A 24,640-nucleotide genomic window follows, 5' to 3' on the forward strand; every position below is an offset into this window, starting at 1 on the left:
GATATAATCATTCTCTTTTAATGTACTACATCTTGCTGTCAAATATATCCCCAAGTACTTAATCTTACTTGTGACCTGAATTTTCAATAGGTCTGCCAGTTCTTCCTTTTGTCTTAATAGCATATTCTTTGTCAAGATCTTTGTCTTATCTTTATTTATTTTCAAACCAGCCACCTTTCCATATGTCTCTATCTTTTCTATCAATGTTGATGCTGTTTCTAAAGGGTCTTCTAAGATGAAAACCAGATCATCTGCAAATGCTTGCAGCTTAAACTCTTCCTTTTTGATTTTCATTCCTTTTATATTCTTTTCATCTCTAATATTTCTATTTAGCACTTCCAAAGTTAACACAAACAACAAAGGTGATAGTGGGCACCCTTGTCTTGTTCCTTTTCTTATATTGATAGAGTCTGTCAGTTCTCCCTCTATCATTACCTTTGCCATTTGCTTATAGTATATAGCTTCTATTGCTTGAATAAATTTTCCAGCAAAACCCATCTGTTCCAACAGTAATAACATAAATCGCCAATTCACATTATCAAATGCCTTCTGTGCATCTAGAAATATCAGAGCTATTTGTTTTTCAGGATGTGCCTCTTAGTTTTCCAAGGTGTCCAAGATTACTCTCATATTGTCTTTGTCTCTTTGGCAGAAATCCATTTTGATCAGGATGGATAAAATTATTTAAATATTTTTTAAGTCTTTCTGCCAATATTGAAGCAAAGATTTTATAATCTGCATTTAGTAGAGAAATGGATCTCTAGTTCTTAATTTGTAATGGGTTGGCCTCCTCTTTTGGAATAAGTCTAATATAGGCTTCTGACCATGATTTAGGTATCTTCTTCTTTAAAATAACTTCATTGATAACTTCTAGCAATGGAAGATTCAACAATTCTTGTAATGTTTTATAAAATTCTGCCGGAAGTCCATCTGGGCCTGGTGCCTTTCCATTATTTTGCTGCTTCAGTTAACTCCATCATCGTTATATTGCTTTCTAACATTTTTTTAGTCTCTTTAGGTATCTGAGGTAAATTAGCATTCTGTAAGTACTGTTTAATGCTTTCCTCATCAATATTCTCTTGCATATATAATTTCCCATAGAAATCTCGAATGATTTCCTTCTTCTCTTTGCTACCATGGCAAACTTGGCCTTGGTCATCTATTGATTGCAATATTTTCCGTGATTCTTTCTCCTTTCTCAATTTGTATGCTAACCATCTATCTAGTTTGTTTGTGTCTTCAAAGTAGTTCTGTTTAGCACCTCTAATTTTCTGTGCTAATTCTTCTTTTTCTATTTGACCCATTTTGTGTTTAATTATATCCATTTTTAACTTGATGTCCTTTTTCTGTGGCATTTTCTGTAGCTCTTTTTCAAGTCTTTTATGCTCATCCTCTAGGGCCTTAGAGGCTAGTCTTTTCATAGTATTCCTTTTCCTTGTATAATCTATTATCAAGCCTCTAACATATGCCTTCACTGTATTCCATACATTCTGAATTAATGTATCTTCTTTTTTGTTTTCTCTAAAGAAAAAAGCCAGTTCTTTCTCCATTCTGTCTGAAGTCTTTTTCCTTTAAAATAGTATTATTTAACGTCCATCTAGATCTTCTTTTTTGTCCTTTCCATTTAATTGTCATTGGATTGTGATCTGCGCAAGTACTTGTTTCAATATTTATTTCTTGAATGTTAGTTATTAATTCTGTTGACATCCATATCATATCTATTCTGGACCATGATAAGTGTCTATTTGAATAGAAGATGTATTGTTTAGTTTTAGCATTTCTTTCTCTCCATGTATCTTTTAAGTTTATTTCATCTACCATTTTAAAAAAAGATTTAGGGAGAGTCTTTCTGTTTTGCTTTGTTGTTTTCTGTGCTGTATAGTCCAATTTATTGTCTACAATTCCATTAAAATCTCCCATTATAACTATATTAGCATAGTCCAGTTCAATTATTTTCATATGTAATTTTTTATAGAATTCTTCTTGTTTGTCATTTGGAACATAAATTGCAATCAGGAGTGTTTTCATATTATTGTCCATTATTTCCACCATTAGTTTTCTTCCATCATCATCGGTATAGATCAATTTTGCTGGGGTGGTCTCTTTAATATATAAAACCACTCCTCTTTTCTTACATTGTGTCAAGGAAGTAAATATTTTCCCTAATTTTGGCTGTACCAACAATTGTTCATATCGTTTTTTAATATGTACTTCTTGTAGACAAATTATATCAAATTTTAATTTCCCTAATTTATGAAAGGTTTTCCTTCTTTTAACGGCTGAGTTAAGTCCATTTATATTAATTGTAATCAATTTTTTCTCTTCCACGGTTATATTTTATAGTTAGGTTTAGCAGCTCTCGTAGATCTTAGTTCACATTGTTCTTTGGCTTCCACCTTTCCACCTACTGCACCTTCTTCTTTTTCAGTCACCATTTGGCAGTCCTCTTGGAATTCAATTAGTGAGATCTCTTTTTCTGCCTCTTCCTTTTTCCCTCCAAACAATTCTATATAAAATAATTCCACTTTCTCAATTGAGTCAATTCTATGTCTCTGTTCTTGCCATGTGAACATTAAACCTTCTGGAATCAGCCATCTATAATTCACCTCTTTTTAAAGTAGCATTTTAGTCAGGAATCGGTATTCTCTTCTCATCTCTCTCACTCTTCTGGGTATTTGTTTCAAGACCACAATCTCCTTGTCTTTGTATTTCAATGTTTTCTCTTTTGCCACTTGCAATATTTGCGTTTAATGGCTTTCTTTGTAAATCTAATGTGAACTTCTCTTGGTAAGCTATTTCTCATTGCATATCTTGTGAAAACTCGATAAACCTCATCTATTCCATCCATCATCTTCTCTTGAGTTATTTCCAAAGCTTTAGCCAGTATTTCTATCATTATCTCAGCTAAGTTTTTTCCTTTTTCTTCCTCAGCATTTTGGAATCTAAGATAGAATTTTGATCTATCCATCTCCCATCTCAACATGCCACTTTTATCTTGTTCAACCACCATTAATCTATTATCAATATCTCCAATCTTCTTGTCTCTTTGTTTATCTTCTTCAATTTTTTGGAATCTCTCATCATACTTCAACATCATTTGTTGGATGTTCTCCACTTTTTCATTGGTTTTCCCTGTTCTTTGTCCAATGTTCTCTGTTCTTTGTTCAATGTTCTCTGTTCTTTGTTAGATGTTCTCTATTCTCTTTTCAATATTCTCTGATCTTCCTTGAATATTTTGAATTCCTTGCATAATCATCTGCAGAGTCACTTTTTCTTGTTCTTTTTCTTGCTTTAACATTGTCTGTTTTGAACGTTGTCCTCCTGATGGTGGAGAGGAAGAAGTAGAAGTTGAAGAACCAGGAGCTGTAAATTTCCTACTCATTTGAAGCAATTCAAAATCTTCAGGTTCTTCTAAACCTTAATCCAATTGTGAAGTAACCAATTATAGTTCAAAATAAAAATAGTAGAAAAAAGAAGGCCAATAATAATAATTTTAAAAAAAGAAAAAAGAAGGGAGGACAAAATTTCTTCAGGTTCTTGTATACCTTAATCCAATCAATAGTTTGATGAAAAAAAAGGCTTAAGGAAAAAAAAGAAAAGAAAAAAGGAAAAGGAAAAAATTCTTCAGGTTCTTCAACACCTTAATCCAATTGAAAGGTCTCAAATAGAAAAAAAATACATAAGAATAAACCAAAAAGGTAGATGAAAAAACTAAAATACCAGGAAAGGGAAAAAAAGGCTTTTAAGGCTTTCCCTTTAAAATAAAAAGCAAACATAGAGATTGGACTTCCAAGGAAAAAAAGAGAAACAAAGACAAGCTCCAACAAAGCCAAGAACCCATATAGTTATTACAAAAAAAAGATAAAAAGAAATACAATAAAGCTGCTGAGGAGGGATAGCACAACTTAGGAAAAGTAAAAAGGGCACACTGCACTTTGTTTAATTATCCAAGGCTCTTATTATAGCTCTGTTCTCCAAAAACTTTTCACCTTTTCTCCCCCTAAGTTTCAACACCAGACTCCAGCTGTTGATAGAAACCCAGAAGAGCACCTATAATAATACTCTCCCATGCTCTTCCCTCTATCTTATCAAATAGCAATGTCCTTGAAAAAGAGTCTCAGTTCTTTCTTTCTCAGCTTTGTCTGGTCACAGGGAAATAGAATATTTTCAAGCCTCTAGTTGGCAATGTTACAAAGATTCTTTGCTCTCACTTTCCCCCTCCTTTTCTGAACAGGATATAATAAGAATTAATTAAAAAAAGAAAAAGATATTTTTAAAAAATGAAATAACTAAAGGGAGCCTCTAGCCTAAAATATCACAAAATCAAAAAGGAGAAGAAAAAAATAGATATAAACGAAAAAATCAGTCCAGTTTCAAAATACAAGATCATGTATAGAAAATCCAGCAATGAGAAAAAAACAAAACATTACTTTGACATTCCTGTTTAAAATCGCCGCTTAATCACTTCTGTCAAAACTTTTACAGATTCTTTCTTTTCCTTAGGGTGTCCTTTCAGATTTTAGAATAAAAAAAAAGTTCTCACCAAACCGGCACATTCTCTCTTTCTGTTCTCTTCTGTTTCGGAGCTGTCCCAACTTCAGCAGCTTTAATGGCTGCCTCTTTGCTGCTGGCAAGAAGAGCTTCTCCCGGATCTACTAGGGACTTTGTAGTATCCCTGGGATTGACAGGATGCGTTCTTCACTTTCACCATCTCTTCGGGATGGTTTAGATCCGATAGGACCGTGCAGGAGCAAAGATATCGGCAGCGATCTTAGGCCTCCAAGATCGCATGCCGTATCGTTGCAATGTCAGCTCCGCCCTCAAGATTTAATTTAAAAGTTTAATAAGGACTGAGAAGCTAGGGAATGTTAAGTATCAGTTGGAAAAAGACAAAGAAAAGGGACAGAAGAAAGAATTTTGAATATTTTGCTTAAGATTTTTACAGATTAAGCCTTATTACTGAATCTGAGAGGAAAAGATTGCTGACTATTACCTAGATCTCTGAACAGCATACAACAACATACATTTATTTAAAAATGAGGATGAATTGCTTTTAAAATGTTCCATTTGCTTATTATTTATGCAACACCTTCACCTACTCCTATGTCATTAAAAATTACAATTCAGTAGCAAAATGCAGCACCACACCCCTTTCATTTAACAATGCAATCTATGCAGATCATTTGTACATAGATATTATTTCCAGTGTAATAAAACTGAAAGGCCTAGTTGACATGCCCAGAGTAATTTATTTATTGGTATGCTTAATCCTATTTATAGAAGCCTCTTGTCAACAAGTACAAGCCCATGGCTTCCTGGAATGAAATGATTCCATATATGTTAATAGTGACACATCTCTTCACTCAAGTCCTATTACAAATTGACCAAGCCCTACAGTGTTAGGAGATTTTTCTGAAGTTTGACAGAACAAATTCACTGACTATGTTTGTTCAATCCCACCCTGCATGACCAGACTTTATTCATAGTCAAAGTATGAGTATGACAGTGAAAGCTATGCTGGTTTAGGTGACATCTGCCTCAATGGCATTTTGGGTGGTGTGTGGTAGGAGGGTTTGTTCCTCAATGGAACTCACAGGGCTTGATTAGGAACTACAGTACCAGGTTATTAAAAAATCTTCACTAAAGTTACATATCTCTCCATATTAAGAATCAATATGATTTGGACAATACTGGAGAGAACATCAATTGAAACTATGACTCAGTGTTCTACTACTCATATTAGGTATGAGTCTTTGTAGGAAAAATGTAATGGATGGATGGATTGATATATTTATTTCTCAAGTTTATAAACTGTTCCATTATCAGAGACACTGAGAAAGTAAACTTTTGGAATTACCAATAATCTTAGCCATTCACATGGCTAAGGAAATTCACATATATTATTGTCATTTGGCTATGGTTCTTGTACATTATCCTGGTTCTGCTTTGAACTTTCTTCAACTTTTTGATTGGCATAATATAGTATTTGAGACATAGTTTTGACATGGGCAGTGGCCAACTTGACAGATGAACCTGTAAGAGTTTAGCATACTTCTATTATATAGTCATTTAATTACATTTTGTAATGCAAACATGATAGCATGACTTAATATTAAAAAAGATTTGTATGCTGTTTTATGATAGAACATGCATTATTTTATGCATTTTGTAAATAACTGCTATTTTATATTTATATTGTTAACAATAATTTAGAGATTCAAAAAACACTTCACGAATAAGAACAATTAAATATTTGAATAAACTTATAGAAGAGTTATATATTTTTCTAGCTTTTAAAATACAAAAATTGCTTAAAATATGTCATTATTCTTTGTGTGTGTTCAGCACAAAAATACTATTATTATTATTATTACCTCTTCTGTGAAGAAGCAGTCACCTAAATTACACAGTGATATTTTTGCTTTGAAAGGATGAATGAAATTTACCTAATGTGCTTTATCGTTGGTCCTTTCTCATTTTATTTCTCCTATTGTTTGTCCTGGTCCTGCAGTCCCATCATGTGTAAAATTAGATTCTCTGCCCCTTGAAGAAGAAAAAAACAGCACCTTTTTTGTTCTCAAAAAACTTCAAATGATTTTCAATTATGCAGGAAAATTATTAACATAAATGTTATATACTACAGGAAATGAAAAAAGGTATTTCAATCTATTACAATAAATGAATCCTTGAGGAAAAATATTCTCAACAGAAAATTGAAACTAATAAAATAAATATTTGCCAGTAAAGACTAAAACTGACTGTAGAAACTGAATATCTCCTTCAGTTCAAAACATTGAATTTCTATAGAAAATGCCAGGAGTAAATTCAAAATGTCATGACTGTATTTTAAAATCATCACTTGCCTTTTCTACCTAGTAGTATAGCATTTAAATTCATAATCACTATATTATTACATAATGTTATGGAATTTGAATTGAGAAAATAAGCATTGACATGCGTTCATGTTTTTCTAATATTTATTTATTGAAAACATTTGTATGCCACTTCTTATTAAAATATATCTCATAGTATTGTTAGTCTTAAAGCTATGCAATACTGGTTTCCATCCCAAAAAAACCCACAGCATGTGTGCATAGTTGGACGTGCTCAGCCAACCTTTCCAAAAGCTTGTCTTAATGGTTGAAATAAGCATGTAGTACATTGAACGGTGGTAAGAGAAGGCAAGCAATAAAAACTGTGAGAACAGAAAGGCTTTTGAGCAACAATAAGTCCAAACTACTATAGGAGAGAGACTGGCAGAGCTAGGGGAAGGAATTAAAAAAGGTATGTTTGGAATTATTACATAGCCACAAAGAACTAAGTCCACCACCCCTTCCTGAACACTGCTAACACTTATCTAATTCTGTGCAGGTGCTAACCATAGACTGAGAAAAATCCTGTGCATAGTCTTTAGTAATAGCACGAGACCTATATATCATTCCACAGTACTTTAAAGCACTCTCTGAGTTTTACAACATCAGCGAATTGCCCCCAACAATTTGGGTCCTCATTTTATTGACCTCAGGAGGATAGAAGGCTGAGTCAACCTTGAGCCATTCAGGATCAAACTCCTGTTAGTTAGAAGAGTTAGACTGCAATACTCCATTTTAACCACTTTGCCACCATGGCTCCTGTAAATAAATCAGTTAATTAGCATTTTCATGTGTGGACCTGGTTTTTCGTACCTGATAACTACAGAGTTATTTTCAAATATATTGACATATATCAGCAAAAGAGATAAAAGAATTCAATTATATTATATACCATGAGTCTCCAAAGCGATCAATATCAACCCGTAAGGATAAATAGAACTATTATTGTTGGTGTTATTTGTAGTACAATTAGTTAAATAAGTATTCATTACATTATTTTCATATGATAACTGTTTGGGGGTTGATGAACAATCTGAAATTTATGAAGGGGGTCAATCAGCTGAGGAATTTGGGGACACTTGTTTTAGAAAATGGCTTGCGGAAAAGGGAGTAAGTTCTTATGATAATATTATAAAATATATTTACTTATAGTAATCTATAATGTCCCTCTTCATCGCTTTCATAGCAACTTGCTTAATCTTCAGTTAAGATTATTTGAGATGATTATTAAAATATATTAAACATAATAATATATTAAACATAATAATTTAATAGCAGGTTTAATTTATACTTCCTTACTCTCCATTTTCATCTCAACCAATACTTGCAACCAATTCACAAATATTTATATCAAGGTTTACCTGACTGAATCTTCAATGGACATATTAAGTCTAAAATCTCCAATAAGCATTGACTGTCTAAAACAGTCAGACTCCAACCTATCTGAAAACAGGACATTTGCATATCTGTTATAGAAAGTACAAGAATAGAAAATTCATTCCAAAATCATTGATACTTCCTGAAAATTGAGAAACTGAAACGTTGAAACTGAGAAAGTTTGACAGTGAGAACTTTCTAACATTAGCTTTGAATGGTGATCTGGAGAATATGCCACATTGCTAATGTCATTCGTAGAATCCAAGAGAGCTGAAATTCTCCCCCCCTCCCCCCATCTCTCTCTGTCCCCCCATCTCTCTGACACACACCACAATTAGAACACCGGGAAGAAAAGCATGAGCTCAAACCACTAACAGAGGCCAATGTGCCAGTAGAAACCAATCTGCAGGGTAGAAAGTTGTGGTTTGAGGCTATGCTGCTTCTTTAAACTTCGATTTGAAGAGTGTTCACTTCCATAATAGCTTGAAAATTTTGTTTATTTTTATACCATATGGACTTTGAGCTTTTCCTCACTAACAAACTTTAGTATAACCCAACCTTTACTATGGCAATAGAAAGAACCGTTGGCATAATGATTCATTGCCCTACGTCTTTTCACCATTTCAATTGTTTTGCAGAGAACACGTGTTTTACAGTAAAGAGCAGTAAGATAATGCTATGTAAATCATGTATTCGGGATTAGACAAGGCCAGATTCTAGTAGATGCAGAGAACATTGGGTTGCTAGGGCATTTTGAAGACGATGTGGTTAACTAATGATGAACTTACCTGAATCTATGCTACTAAATAAACCTGATACGCTTCAGAGCTGTTGAATTTTTTTAAAAAAAATACCACCCCCACCCCCAGTTGTAAAATTTCTCACTCTGATAGTTTAAGATGCATTTATGCTTCATAAAATCTGAAGGGAGATGGACTTTCACTCAAACTGGAGGACTCTAGGCATATCTCAAATGGATGAGGGACCACCAGGTCACTTTGTAATCTGAAAATAAATACATTTAGAGCCCAGTCTAAATTGATTACTTAAAAATAATCTATATTAATGTGAGGTCTTCCCAGATGTGTTGTAGATATAAATCTGAGAATTAATAGCATACCTGGTGACATCAGGTTTGAAAAATCTGGCAAAAGTTCTCCCAAGATCTGGATGTTCCCATTTTGCTGTTGTTTAGAAGAGTCATAAAGACCTGGTCCTTCATCCAGACCTTTGGAGAGACAGATCCCCTTGCTTCATTGTATTTATATTTTTCATTTTATTTTTTATTGATTTTATTTGTTGTGAGATTCTCAAAGTTGCCGAGAGTCAGGCTGCATACACATTCAATAAATTATTATGGTTCGTTGCACAGAACCAGAGTTTTAGACTAGATCTGGCATTTGTGTCCTATTGAGTCCTTCCCAAGAACTTGTGATAGGCAGATGTTGTTGTTTAATAATATTAAAGATTATTATTACTCTCCAGTGCCATTGTTATGATTCTAGAATGGCAGAGAGATCCAGAAGTAAATTTTGCAAAGGATAAAAGTTTAATATAGGCATGAGCAACCAAAATAAAACCTCTAAGCAGTTCTTAAGGAGTCCTGTTTATACAGATGTTACATAGGAAATATAAATGCATACATTTCATCCAAAAGAATTAACTTTATGCAGAGCAAAGAAGTGAAAACCTGAAACCACATTAACATTAAATGCTGAGGTCATACTGTAGTTTCACTGTCTTTTCCTATGAATTTCCATGTTTAACTATCTTTCCCAGTTTTTCACCTCCCCAGTGAGTCATGGAACCAAAACTTAAAAAAAAAAAAACTAAAAGGATGATTTAAGGCTGCAGGAACCAGTGGTCTGGCAAAAGCAGTAGGAGAGGCCTATTCTAAGGTAAGCAGAAAATTATCTATGGAAAAATTGAAAAGGGGAGGGGAAGAAAAAACCAACAAAGGGGGAAAAACAGAATTATCAGGGCATTAAGGACATTTTCTTTGTTTTAAATAAAGACTTCCTAACACCATGTTTGTTCACTGTTTGCCATATATATACTCTTTTTGCATATACTTTCTGGGTTTTCATGCAGAATAAAATATAAGTCTGAAAGAGATTCCATACAGTTAGTGAAAAGAAAGAGACCTCAGGGGATTTATAGGTAGTCGTTGACCTATGACCACAATCGAGCCCACCATTTCCATTGTTGACCGCTTAGAGAGGGCTGTAAAGCACTATGAAGTGGTATATAAGTCTAAATGCCACTGCTAAGTTAAGCAAGGCAGTTGTGAACTGAATTAGCCCCATTTTGCTATCTTTTTGCCACAATTGTTAAGTGAATCCCTGAAGTAAATCCAGCTTCCCCCATTGACTTTGCTTGTCAAAAGCCAGCTGGGAAGGTGGCAAATGATCCCATGACCCCAGGACAGGGCAACTGTCATAAATACATGCCAGTTGCTAAGTGCCCGCATTTTTATCATGGGACCATGGGGATGCCGTAGCAGTAGTAAGTGTGAAAAATGGTCATATGTCACTTATTTTAGTGCCCTTGTAATTTTAAACAGTCACTAATCAAATAGTTTTAATTCGAGGGCTGCCTGTAGCAGGCTGGAAAATTGCTGTAATAAAAAAAGGACATTAAATTAAAAGAGTATAAATAATTAACAATAACAACAACTGCTGTGGTGGCGCAGCAGTTCAGGCTACTTCTGCTGCCTGCCAGCTGCCTGCAATTTGGCATATCGAATCTCACCAGCTGCAGGTTGACTCAGCCTTCCATCCTTCTGAGGTTGGTAAAATGAAGACCCAGATTGTTGCGGGCAATATGCTGACTCTGTAAAGTGCTTAGAGAGGGCTGTAAAGCACTGTGAAGTGGTATATAAGTCTAAGTGCTATTGCTAATAATAATATTAATAATTTATAATTTGCCTTCATTCATGAATATAAAAACCCTACATTGTGATGGTCGTAAGTGTGAAAACTGGTCATAAGTCACTTTTTTTCAGCATTGTCATAACTTTGTACAGTTACTAATGGTTATAAGTCAAGGACCACCTATACTATCAAAACTAATCCTATCAAGTAACTAGATACTTACTTGATATCAAGGTTACAAACTCAATGGTTGTACGACAATGAAAAATTATATGACAAATTGCAAGAGCTCATAAATACAAATACAAATGATATGGTTCCACTAATAGTTTATTGGAATGCTAAACTTTAGAAGTAGAGGAACCTTGAATTAAAAAATGGATTTGGATTGGGTAAATGAAATACTGCTAGAGATTGCTCAATAGAATTTTGTGAAGAAAATTGTTAATTCTTAACACTTGCTTCAAGCAACATAAATGCATACATTGAATAACATCAGGTGGACAAATTCCAATCAAATTGATGACACAATAGGAGAAAGAATATAAAAATGGTAAATGCAGTTAGACAAGATGCTTCTATGTTTAGGTTGTGGAACAATCATCTGTGAATTAACTGATAATGAAATATGAATTAAATTTAGAAAATTACAGAAAGTAGGAAAATAGTAACCACACAGGATAGATTTTAACCACACAGATGATTTGCCCCACACTTGGTCTTCCAACGGTGCAACCATGGCCTCTGTATTTGAGTCCAACCATCAGCTGCTGATTGGTCACTTCTTTTTCCTTCTGCCTTTCCCACCATTACAGCTTTCTTCGGAGAACTAGGTCTTTGCATAATGTGTCCAAAGTAAGAAACAGTAATTGAGCAAGGTCATTTTTGCCTTGGGTGAGATAATCAACCAGAGTTTGAAAGTGACTATTAGACTACATTATTTCACACTATTAATTAAAAATAAAGATTTACAAAAACTCATCAAGAAGGTAAAGCTAGAATGTGAAAATAGGTTCTGAAAATGTTACAAATTTAACAAGACAAAAATAATGTAAACCAGCATGTTTGATATTGAGAATTGATGGTAAAGAAGTATAAGTGTTAGATTTATTTTCTTGGGCTCAAGCATAGGCAACAACGAACAATATAGGGCAGTGTCAAGCTTAGATAAAATGTTAAATGTTAAGGTAGTGTCTATGACAATAAATAGAATAGTTAAAGCAATGGTTTCCCTAATTATGGATTTGAAGATAAATATTAGGATTATATAGATTATAAAAAGAACCAATCGGTACTGGGGGGAAAAAGCTGACTGCTCCTTTGAAACAATGGCCACTGTAACAAAAATCTTATGTTTTGAATGTATTATATGACTGGATGAACTAGGAAAAACGCTTGGTAAGAATGAGAGAAGAAAAAAACAACAGATGAATGGATCTGAATGTAGAATGCCTCTAGAAAAGCTATCGCTTGGCCCTGAAGAGCGCAATTGCCCATACAGAAATGGGACTGATGAGATAGCATCCAACTTTCCCACTTCGTGGGTGCTTGAAAAATGTCCCTAGGTATCTAAAGTTAACTTTTAATATAATCATTAGATTACAATATAATTGCCATTTAACAGTTGCTAAACGGCAATTATATGTAACAAGCTGAAGAAGCTTCTTGGATGAAAAGCCAAACATCTTCAAAGAAAAACCAGAAAGTCCAGTTGTCTCTTGAAACAACCATGACCTGGGTGACTGACAATCTCCACAGACGTTGCCATTTAACAGGTTAAAGAACAGCTTTTATCCGTGAGCTGTCAGACTCCTGAATGCAACATAACTATGTAGTATGATAGACTTGCAGGCTGGCTCAAAGTGCAACATGTTCACACTGGTGTAATATAATATAATGTTATGCACATATATGTATAGAGGATTGTGTGTTTGTTAGTATGATTTACTGGGTTAGGGATTTTCTTTCTTTCACTGAGTTATTGAGATGTATTTGTGTTGTGAGGGTGCACTAAGGGAGCCTAAGCCAATCTCATTGTACACATGTGTGTTGACGATAAAGGTTTGAACTGAATTTCTTTGTGGAAAAGAATTACTTTGCTTCTAATAATTTACATCTAAATATCAATCTTACATGCCTGGCATTTTTATTCCCTTGTCACTGAGAGGATGACTGCATTTTCTTCATACAAGAAAAGAGCATGTAACATCCAGGTCATGGTTGAACTGGATCAAGACAGATATTTAATGAGTTAATGTAAAAATGTTAAAGGTATTAAATGCATCCCTACTTTATGTAGGAATTGCTTCTGACAGATGTTCCTAAGGTTTGGCACTACCTCTAAAGTACTTTTGTAGAGCTGGAGAGTAAGTCAAGTTTTCACATTATTTCAAGAATAATTTAAGTACCCTTCTCAGATTTCTTAGTGCTTGACTAGTGATTCTACAGTGATGTTTCCAATCAATTTCCTCTGATTACTTGGTCAAGCAGGGCAGAAATGCCTATAGTAAAATGCAACCTCTTCAGACATTGTTGGACTGACACAGAGATGTCTTTATTTATTCAGCAAATAAAAATGGCTGTCCATCTACCACTGGAACCCACGAGCAAAGGACTAAAAACATCATACAAAAAAAATGTTTTTTTTAAAAAAATGTCAACGTGCTACAACATAAACCTCATCTACATACACCACACAATCTTGCTGGGTTCCATTAATTGCCTAGCCCAAGTACCTGGAGGAAAAGCTAGATCTTCACAAAAAGATGGCAATCTGAATCTACAAGAAGAAGACGTTCCATCAAACGGGGATGACCAGGAAGGCACATTTTCTGGGCCTCAAGCAGGTGAATGACAAGGAAGGCACATTTTCTGGGCCTCACTGCTTCACAAAGGGGACCTGAAGCCAAACGAAGCCCACCCAGAGCCATGAAAGCTTGCTAAGTGGTTTTCCCCAGTTGTTTTCTTTTACACCATCTTGGCACCCAAAATGTTGTGAGGAAAATGGAGGAGCGAGGTCTGTGCAAATTGCTCCTGAAGGAAAGATGGGGTGTAAGTTCAGCCAAGAAATAAATCAATTGGTGCTGCCAAAATAGCCATCTCGTTTCTTTCACAAGACTTCATCTATTTCCCACTCCTTGGCTTGGATTCACAAATGAACCTTGAAACAACCTAGATAGGATTCATTAGAGCCATTCAAAAGCAGGAAATGGCTGCCTAGGAGCACTCTTTTTCCGTCAGGAGAGGAAGCAATATTCCTATCTCTCCAGGGAGAGATAAAACATGTTCTTAGAGATTCTCAAGTGACATGCATCTTCGGTATGCAATCCAAGGTCCTTCGGAGCATTTCTGGCCGGGCTCCATCCCTCTACGCCACCGTCTTAGTAGAAGTGCCGAGGACCAAGTCCTCTAAGCTTTCACCAAATATGGCGGGGGCTGGAAACTCATTCAGCCAAGGCCGGAAGTCACTTTGGCCGGAGCATCGCCCTCCGCTCCGCATCCCGCTCCCCGCTTCTCAGTCTTGGGTCCTCGGAGCCAGGCCGGAGAGGAGGAAGAGCTCTTCTCCCTTCTCTTCCCCATCGCTAGGAACAACCGCGCAATCCGGGCAGCTGAAAGGCGGCTCTGCAGCCTCGACCGTTTTCTTAGCGAGCTCCTGCTCCGGGCAGCGGCCCCTTCGCTGCTGCCGATATTTGGGGGAGCTGAAACAGCGTTTTCCCTTGGGGAGGGTATTCATTTTGGAACAAGAGGAGAGGGCGGGAATTGTTGGAGGTGGGGGGAGGGAAGCAACCCAAACAGTTATTTCATCCCGAGCCCCGCTTTTTTTTTCTTTTTTGGCAACCTCGCGGACCAGATGGTTTCCTCATGTTGCCTTCAGCAGGGCAGAAATAGATGGAGAGTGGGGAATTTCCTCCCGAAGATGGACCCTTATCCATCAGCCTCGCGTCTGCTCTTTGGCAGAAGGGAGAAGATGTGTGCGGGAGCTGGGTGGTGGCCGGGGAGAGAAGGGGGAGGACAGAGAGATGTCTAGTATCAACTTGAAAATATGCTTTATATGTCTGAGACCAAACCTAGTTTGTTTGTGGAAACATCACTGGATTCGAGTCAGCCTGAGGCTTAGAGCCTCCACCTATACAAGACACTGGCTCTATTATACTGCTCCTACTTCCCTGGCCGCAGAGGCACCCAACCCCTTTCCCCAAAGAGAGAAAAAGAATATCTGATGATTTCTAAATTTCAAGAAAACTCACTCCTTCCTTCCTTCCTTCCTCCCTCCCTCCCTCCTTCCTTCCTTCCTCACAATATCTAACAGACACATACAGTTCTATATATCTCTGCTGCACCTCTTCAGATTAGGACTCAGGAGCAACACTTACCCCAACACATGTTCACAGCCCCTGTGGCAGGTCTCCTTCCATGCACTACAACCTCCTTAAACTCTGGCAAGAGCAGGCAGCTTGGGTTTTCCTCCTCCAAAGCAGCAGCAGGGCTGGCAAGGGGTGAGTTCCCCACCCCTGCATGGCCACCCCCCTGTGACTGAGTAGCACATGTAAGACACCAACAAGGCAGCCAGGTCGATCCCATTGCTTCCCCCTCACATCACCTCCCTCTTCCCCCTCCTGTTAATCACTTGCTTTGTGTGTGTGTGTGTGCAAGTGACTTGCCTTGTTGGATTTTTGCAGGTTGCTCTGGTCTGTTTTAGTTATTGAAAACAAACATTAAGACCTCTATTGAAATAAAATTAGCTACAAACTCAAGTGGGATCCCTGTATTTCACATAAAAGGAGCCAGTCCACCCCCACCTCTCATCAGCAAACCACAATTATTATTTCCAGTGCTGTTCCTCCTAAACCATAATAGGCAGACCACTGAAGAAGAGGGTGGGTGGGAGGTGGAAATACACCCCATCAGGAATTCCAAAGAATTTCCTGCCCTGGGAGCAAAAGTGAAGTCTATATTTAACAGTATCTGAAGCTGTCAGGAATGCTTTGTGGTTGGATAACAGAGTAGAAAAATGTGCAAAATGCAGGCTACTGCTCTACCAAATATGGAAATATTGTTACGTCTAGTGTCTGAATCACCATCTGGAAATACTTACAGCCATGAAGTCAAATGGTAACAACAAAAGCTAGGAACAACCGGCTCCCCCAGCTTCAAACAAGATAAGAATTGTTAGCAAAGAGCATTAATTATAAGTAAATATTAATATTATTAAGTATTAAGAGGAGAAATATTCTGAAGATCTACTGTTGCTTTACATTACTGACAGGCCTAAAAAAAAACCTGTTTCAGGCCCTCAACAAAATGTAGGACTCTGAAGAATTGTAAATAGTGGAGTTTTGCGGTCATGTGCATTTTGAATGTAATGCAAATGTTAAAACACCAAGATACTGTATCAAACTTTTTTTTCCAAAGTAGATATAGTTAAACAATTTCATAATTTTAAAGCCATTGCTTTGATAGCTAATGTGTAAATTGGAGCATGCAATTTAAGTGTTTATTATATTGACTTAGGGCAGAATTAAAGGTCACTGCAAGTTCAACTGTTCTATTTGCACAGCTTTGAAGCTTTCACATTTGCTTTTATTGAAGCCTCTTATTCCTCCTCACCTTCAGCCTGTATCCCAACCTGCAAACACATCAAAAATCAAGAAATGTGTCTTTTTAAAAAACCTTCATTCCAAAGTGTATTACAATCAAAGCGGAAAGCTAATCCAAAACCTTTTCATCCAAGTATGAATGTGAAAGATGAAAGTCAGATTAGACAATAGAATCAATAGGACTGGAAGGGACCTCGGGAGGCTTCTAGTCCATCCCAACTGCTCAAGGTAGGAGGCCTTATTATAACATCCCAATCAATGGTGTAGCTGGTCTTGAAAGTAGGAGACTGTGAATTCTAGTCCCACTTTAGGCCTGAAAACTGACTGGGTGACTTTGGATGAGTCGTTCTCTTTCCGCTTCATGAACCCACTTCATAAGGTTGTTGCAGGGAACAAGGGGAGGTGGAGGAAGAAGTATTAAGTATGTTCACAGCCTTCAGTTACTGATAAAATAATAAAGGCAGGTTAAAAATCTAATAAATAATGGCAGCCACTCAGGTTTGTTAAAAGCACATCAGAACATTTGCTTGCCAACTTGTGTTCCTTGCAGTGACCTGGAATAGCGGGAGCAAAGCTTTCAGGCGCAGAGGGGCCAGATTGTAACTACAACCCCCCCAAACGTAAAGGCAGAGAAACATATATTTCCCACCTCCCTTCAAACGCCTAAGAAATGGGGACGACCAGTGTAGAGTTTCTCCACACACAATCCCATTCATAAAGCTTAAACCATGCCACCAGGTTTGTTTTTGGGGGTGGTGGGGGGGAATGCACCCTTTTGTTCCAGCTTTGGATCACACCCAAATGTCGAAAATATTTGCATGGCTGTTCTGTCCTGTACCCTTCCCATCTCCCGTTCCTCTCCCCCTACCCTCCCATCAATACACACACACTTTTTTCCTCCAAGCTTCCCTGGCATTGAAGCTACTAATTTAGCCAATCCCGTCCTAGGGACAATCTGCTACAAGACACCAGTTTCCCAGGCCCCAAGTGGAGGAAATGAAATGTGAAAGGGAGGAAAACCCAAAGCTGTGTATAGGATGGTTTCATAAGTTGAAACTAAGGAGGGAGGAGGAGGAGGAGGAGGAGGAAGAGGAGGGGAAGAGAAGAGGAGGAGGAAGAGGAAGAGGAGGAAGAGAAGAGGAGGAAGAGGAAGAAGAAGAGGAGGAGGAGGAGGAGGAGGAGGAAGAAGAAGAGGAGGAGGAGGAGAGGAGGAAGAAGAAGAGGAGGAGAAGAGAAGAGGAGGAGGAAGAGGAGGAAGAGAAGAGTGGAAAGAGGAAGAAGAAGAAGAAGAGGAGGAAGAGGAAGAAAAGAGGAGGAGGAGGAGGACGACGAGAAGAGGAAGAGGAGGAGGAGGAGGACGAGAAGAGGAAGAGGAGGAGAAGGAAGAGAAGAGGAAGAGGAGGAGAAGGAAGAGGAGGAAGAGGAAGAAGAAGAAGAGGAGGAGGGGGGGGGGGAAAGGAAAGAAAGCCCTTGCTGTAAGCTCTCCCTCCCGCCCTCCACCTCCCCATGCATGAAGCCCTTAGACAGGGAGGAGCTTGGATGCAAACCGCGCCAAGGAAACATTCCTGAGATGCTTTAGAATTCCTGATGCTTTAGAATTCTGGCTCGACGTCAGCGGAGCTGCAGCACGCGGCGGCAGCGACACGGTATATAAGGCAGCTCCCACTCTGCCTCTGCTCAGACAGGCAAAGTGCTCTCAGTAACGTCAGGCGGAAGAGCAAAAGCAGAGGAGAAAAAAAAAAGGCGAAAAGAGACCCGGTGCCTTCTTGCTGGCTTTCTCGAGAAAAAGAAGCTAGAGCCGGTCGCGAAGGCGTTCAGCATTCCTCCGGGATTCGACCCTTCTTTGAAAAATACCGCTAGAGCAGAACGAACTCCCCCAAGTCCTGCTTCTTTTGCTCCTCTCCCTCTCTCTTTTTTTTTTCCTCCTTCCTTCCTTCGGTTTGAGCGAAGAAAAAAAAAGGACCGTATAATCTGCAGCGTCTGAAAAACGGTTGAAGATGAACTCGCAGAGAACCAGCTGTTTGATCCTGGCTTTTGCCCTCCTTCAGTTAGTAAATAGGGTAGGTATTGGATTTGGATTTCAAATGGGTGCAGGGTTGTTGTTGCTGTTGTTTTTTCCTCTTCGTTTATTTTCAGTGAGAAATGTGCCCCCTTCTCTCTTTTAAATAAAGTTGCATGCAAGAAGAAGAAAAAATACCGCATGTGTGAATGTGTGTTAGAACAGGGGCCCACATTTCTGTTTGGGTTTAAGACATAACTCCAAAGCAAGCCTCTTCAACAACTTCCAGATGAAAAAAAAAAGTACTGAATGGCTGTAGCTGAGTGAACTTCCTGAACGTTTTGCTTACTTTAGGGCAGAGGAAAGCTGATGGCTTTCACTAGCTTGTTTACAGCTGGCGGTTATATCTCATAGCTATGGTTCGTTTGTTTCTCCTCCGCAGGTGGTTTCTTCTTCCTGCCCAGACACTTGTGAATGTCCCCTGGAGGTCCCCAAATGTGCTCCAGGAGTGGGTCTGGCTTTGGATGGTTGTAAATGCTGTAAAGTCTGCGCCAAACAGCTCAATGAGGACTGCAGCAAGATGCAGCCTTGTGATCACACCAAAGGGTTGGAATGCAACTTTGGCGCCAGTTCCACGGCTCTGAAAGGAATCTGCAGAGGTAAGAGTGCTGGTAGCTTGGCTCTTTTAACATCTCATTCATGCAGATATATACGAACCCATTTTTGTCATAGTGAAGTTTAGAAATTTTTCAGTCCATGTATGGTTATGCTTTGTTGGTGGTAGATTGGCAGAAGGGCATATTACTTCAGCAGTCTGGAATGCAATTCACTATGTCTGGACTGCAGTAACAGCACATAAGGAAAAGTGATTCCTGACTAACTTATTGTTCTAGCCTAAAGCTCTGGGGGATTGTAGGGCTCTTTACCCATAAACTGGATTTAATAGAGCAAGGGCGGGGGGAACCACTCTGCTAGAGGAAATTGGAAGCCCAACTTATGGTTTCTCCCTTTTTTAAAAACCTTTACAGCACAGTCAGAAGGAAGACCCTGCGAATACAACTCCAAAATTTATCAGAATGGAGAAAGTTTTCAGCCCAATTGCAAACACCAGTGTACATGCATCGATGGAGCTGTTGGCTGCATCCCACTCTGCTCTCAAGAACTCTCCCTTCCAAATTTGGGCTGTCCTAACCCAAGACTAGTAAAAGTCCCTGGGCAGTGTTGTGAGGAATGGGTCTGTGATGACTCCAAAGATCACCTGGAAAGATTCATTGACAAAGGTTTTGATGTGGATGCTTCTGAAGGAAAGTTGACCAGAAACAAGAAGTTAATATCCATGATGAAAAGAAAGCAGAGAATCTTGCCAGGTGAGTTATAAATATTGGCTGCACATTTTCCTCTAATACCAAGTAGTGATAGGGTTATATAGAGATGTCTACAGGCTTTTTGCTAGGCATGCTAAGTCCTAAGTATGAGAAACTTAATTCTTTCCTTCCTTCTGTTTTTCAGTCTTTGAAACCGACATTCACAGCCATTCATTTGAGAATCCAAAATGCCTAGTCCAAACAACTTCATGGTCTCAGTGTTCAAAGACCTGTGGAACTGGAGTCTCTACGCGAGTCACCAATGATAATCCTGGATGTAGGCTGGTTAAAGAGACCAGGATATGTGAAGTGAGGCCATGTGGGCAGCCTAGTTATGACTCCTTGAAGGTAAATGGGTCTTCCTTATCTTCACCCTCTTCTTGTGGTCATTTCTAGATGGGGTGGGGGGCACGCATGTCTTTTAGTCAAGAGTTTTGGCTAACCACACAATCTCTTTTCTTCCAGAAGGGAAAGAAGTGCACCAAGACCAAAAAGACTCACATTCCAGTCAAGTTCACTTATGCAGGATGCTCAAGTGTGAAACAGTACCGCCCAAAGTATTGTGGCTCATGTGTGGATGGCCGATGCTGCGCTCCTCAACAAACCAGGACTATCAAGGTCCAGTTCCACTGTGATGATGGAGAGACCTTCACCAAGAATGTCATGATGATCCAGTCTTGCAGATGCAGCTACAATTGTCCCCATGGAAATGAGGCTTACCCTAATTACCAGCTATTCAATGACATCCACAAATTTAGGGACTAAGTTGTGATGTGTGCAGGCTTGAGCAGGAGGATTGTAATTAATATCTGACTTTATTTTTGAAGTACCAGTATGGAAAAAAAACGGACTCTTATTGAAGTGATGCCTTTACCCAGTGGAGGGCAACATAGAACAACACGGACTGTGTGACTGGTTACTCTTACAAAAGTTTGAGCATACTTAAAGCTTCATAGTACTGGAGCAAATTTACTGCTTCAATTTGGAGCACTTGTGATTACTGATTTCTGTTTCTATCTGTTTATGCAAAGTTTTGTCTGTCTGGGCAGTGAAAACCTTCAGTTTCTACTGTTCAGCATAACATATTTTTGTTTGAAAGTCATGGGGGAAGTTAAATGCTCCTTTCCAAGGTGGGCGCTTTTGGAGTGCCCATCCATGGCAGCTATAAGCATCAGCTATGTATTTCATATCAACAAACAGAAATTGGATGTTTTTAAAGCTGAATATTTTATTTATCAAAATGTAGCTTTGTTCTTGGAGGGAGAAAAAAAAACCTTAATACTGGAATAAGTTGTAAATAATTTAATTTTATATTCAATGAATTAAAGTTTATTTATAGAATTAATCATTTAATAAAGAAATATTTACCTAATTTCAGTCAATATGATTCAAACTGACAGGGGAGGGGGCCAAGCAGGATCATAACTCCATCTTCTGTGTAGCATTTTTAACACGAGTCTTTCTTGCAAATAAACATGCTCACGATAAATATAAAAGTTCTGCCATCTTACCAGGGTCCTGGAGCTAATTATGCTTTTAGGGATGCGGTGGAAGAGTTGGGAATATTTCATAATAAGAAATCCTCTTTACCTGTAAATCTTTAAGCACACTACTGTTTCCCAGTTCAGTTGTTGGTCTGTAATCAGGATGTTCTTAACAGCTATGATGATCAACCACTGCTTTTTGGTAGAGACCCTGTTAATTTAAAACATGTTCTTCTCATGATTCAGTGAAGTAGACAGCAGCAGCAAAGCAGGACAGTGCTTTGTATGATTTCTACGGTTACTTCCTGCAAGTGAATGGGCTCTTTGTGTGCTTTTCTACAGTCTGCAGGAGGTGGTTTCACCAAATTTAAATGAGGGTGAAGCAATTACTGGTCTTACTAAAAGTAAACACATTATTAAAGAAAAGAATGCCAAGAATTCACCTCACTTTTTGCTCCAGGCTAAGAGCTAGCTTCTTTTGCCTTTGTTTTCCCCTTTACCTGCAAATAATATAAATCTTTGATCAGGCAAATAACTAAAGGGATGGGCACAGAAGGAACTATTTTAGACATTTTTGTCCCATTTATGCCATGCAACGTTCTTTTCTCATTAATTCCCATAATTGAGCAGCAAATCTCATTAATATTTAACCTCCAGTTGCAAGGATTAAGACTGATAGGATTTGGAATTCTTCTACATTATCTAATGGGGTTTAATGGCCTGATGAATAAGCCACACACAATCTAGATGCTACCCAGTCTAAACTGGAACACATTAATTAGTTGCCTCATTTACTCTAATTCTGATATAGATGTATTATCAAGTGTTTCTTTTGCAAAAAGCCCTGTGTGGCCAATAATTCAAAGAGCATTGGCACCAGTCAGCTTGAGGGAGGCTGGAAATAAATCAGTGAAAATATATAAAGAGTTTAATATTTAGAAAGAAATCCCGGGAGGTTCCTCTCTTCCCATAGCCCAGTGCAGACCAGGTATGCTTACTGGTAGCCAAGTAGAAGAAACCAGATGAGACAGGAATGGAATATACAGAATATCTAACATGAATTGCATGCAGAATAGAACTTCACCCTACAATATTGTCTTCAAGTTCTACCCACTAATATTGTCACACAGATAAAAGTTGATTCCCAAGGCCCTTATGGGATAGCAATCATGTTTAAGATATGGACCCACCAAATATCTATTATTCCATTGTTAACCTGGAGATGAAAAGTGGGAGTGTAAGGCCTTAAAAGTGGTAAGTTTAAATGGCTCAAAATCTATGGGAACAAATCTATTATGGTTAATCACTGTTAGTTAAGGGGAATCCTCCCTGATTACTGGCAGTGTAGCTTTGAATAATTAGATGTTAAGGCAACCAAGACGAACACTGCTTGACAACTACAGGTACTTTATGGCCTTTTGAGGTGTTTGATTGGCCTCCGTTGGTAGCCAGAGCATAACAGAGTGAAAAATTAGGCTAAGCCTGATTTACTAAATGACAGGGTAGTCATATCACGAAGTCAAAAAGCAGCAAAATACACACATTTGAACAGTTGCAGGAGGCTTTATTGGGCATTTGAAAGTATAGATCTCTTGCTCAGCCTTTTCTAGCTTCTAATGTCATGTTGATGCTGCCTATTCACTGCCTCCTCTCAAGAAGAGCAAATATAATAATTGCTTGCCCTGTCCTTTCTCCGGGGCAATTACTCATTCTAGACAAGGATACAAGATATGGAAGGAGGAACAGCAGGAATTAGGAAGATCTATTCAGGGAGAGGGCTCACTGACAACATTTTGTTGAAGGATCCCACAAATCGAAAATAAATCATTGAAAGCATGCCTCTTTTAAAAATAATGAATGCACCTCCCACAATTCTTACTGGAAAGCAAGAAATTCCTTCCAATCTTAAAAACACAAAACAGTTTCATCAAATTGTGCAGCATACACTTAAAAAAAAACTATTCCAGTGTGATAAAGAAACTTGGACTAATTTATTTTTTTTTAGCCTAGGGCTAAAAATAAACTACAAACCTGAGATGTTCTTATTGGGAATCATGGCAGAGAAGTACAGTAAAGTTGATACCTACCTAATAACCCATGTAATGATGGTTTGCCCAAAACTGGAAGGCTAGAGAAGATGAAGCGATAGATATTACAATGCATTGAAATGGATAGGTTGACATGGGAATTGAAGGATAAAGAGGAGTCAGAATACTATATAATATGGAATAAATTTTACCACTGGAGGGAAATGAAAGGGAGTTCGCAAAATGGAATAACGACTAAAGGAGTAGTAGGAAGGATTTAAGAGATTATATGATTTATCTGAAAGGTAATGGAAAGGAATTAAAATGTATAAAGATCAAATGTATATATGTATATAAATGTACAATTTTTAAACAGTACTTAACATAATATCTAAAGACAAAAATGTATGTCAAAGAAGTCCACCACCAGAAGTCCACCAATATTTTTAAAGATTATATCTAATAAAGTTTATTTTTAAAAAAGAAACTTGGACTAAATAACAGTGGAGATTGTTTAAGCCCTCTTCTTTCATGTTCTGCTTGGCTCAATAGCTGTTTAAACCTATCCAACCTAACATTCTTCATAGCATCATATCAGTTACTATATATAGGGACATGACATGTTTCTACCAATTCAGAATGTTTTTGTCATAAGTCATCAACTTAACATTTGTAATACCGCATATAATATTTACAATGATTTTCTTTTTAGAAATATAAATTCCTGGTATATGTGTGTGTGTATATTTGTTTTTTGTAGATTTTCACAGGTACAGGTATGCAGGTCTTGGCATGTTCGGGTCTTTTCCTGTGTAAGATTGAGAGCATCTTGGCAACGTTTTGATGAGGTCCCACTCGCCATCTTCAGGCTGGTGCTTTGGCTTCGTGCAAAGCTTGCACAAGCACATGCCAAGACCTCTCTATATATATAGCTCACTGGAGCTTAACATGCTGGGTTTCCATTTAATCCAGAGAATGAAAATACAACATGCTCTGCATGTTGGTCTATTTGTGAATTAGTTTTTTATGATAACATGGATGCATTTG

At 37.8% G+C, this 24,640-nt stretch overlaps 1 protein-coding gene and 1 long non-coding RNA gene across 3 annotated transcripts in view; one reads left to right on the forward strand and one right to left on the reverse strand.

The window, feature by feature from the left end:
- LOC148126166 (uncharacterized) overlaps window positions 1–15,763 on the reverse strand; it is an 82,165-nt gene extending 66,402 nt beyond the window's left edge. For both annotated transcript variants that reach the window (XR_015742904.1, XR_015742905.1), the window contains exons 1-2: window positions 15,496–15,763; window positions 6,447–6,543 (exon numbers count right to left, since the gene is read on the reverse strand). This is a non-coding gene — a long non-coding RNA (uncharacterized LOC148126166). The remainder of the gene's footprint in view (window positions 1–6,446; window positions 6,544–15,495) is intronic.
- Window positions 15,764–18,669: 2,906 nt separating this feature from the next.
- Window positions 18,670–21,454, forward strand: CCN1 (cellular communication network factor 1). Its single transcript, XM_026700262.2, has 5 exons — window positions 18,670–18,779; window positions 19,161–19,377; window positions 19,747–20,085; window positions 20,228–20,430; window positions 20,548–21,454. The coding sequence occupies exons 1-5, from the start codon at window positions 18,717–18,719 to the stop codon at window positions 20,845–20,847; spliced, it is 1,122 nt and encodes a 373-aa protein (XP_026556047.1). The 5' UTR covers window positions 18,670–18,716; the 3' UTR covers window positions 20,848–21,454.
- Window positions 21,455–24,640: the final 3,186 nt, after the last annotated feature.

Source organism: Pseudonaja textilis, chromosome 3 (assembly GCF_049901715.1).
Source record: "Pseudonaja textilis isolate UNSWEBS1 chromosome 3, rPseTex1.2, whole genome shotgun sequence".
Classification (NCBI taxonomy): domain Eukaryota; kingdom Metazoa; phylum Chordata; class Lepidosauria; order Squamata; family Elapidae; genus Pseudonaja; species Pseudonaja textilis.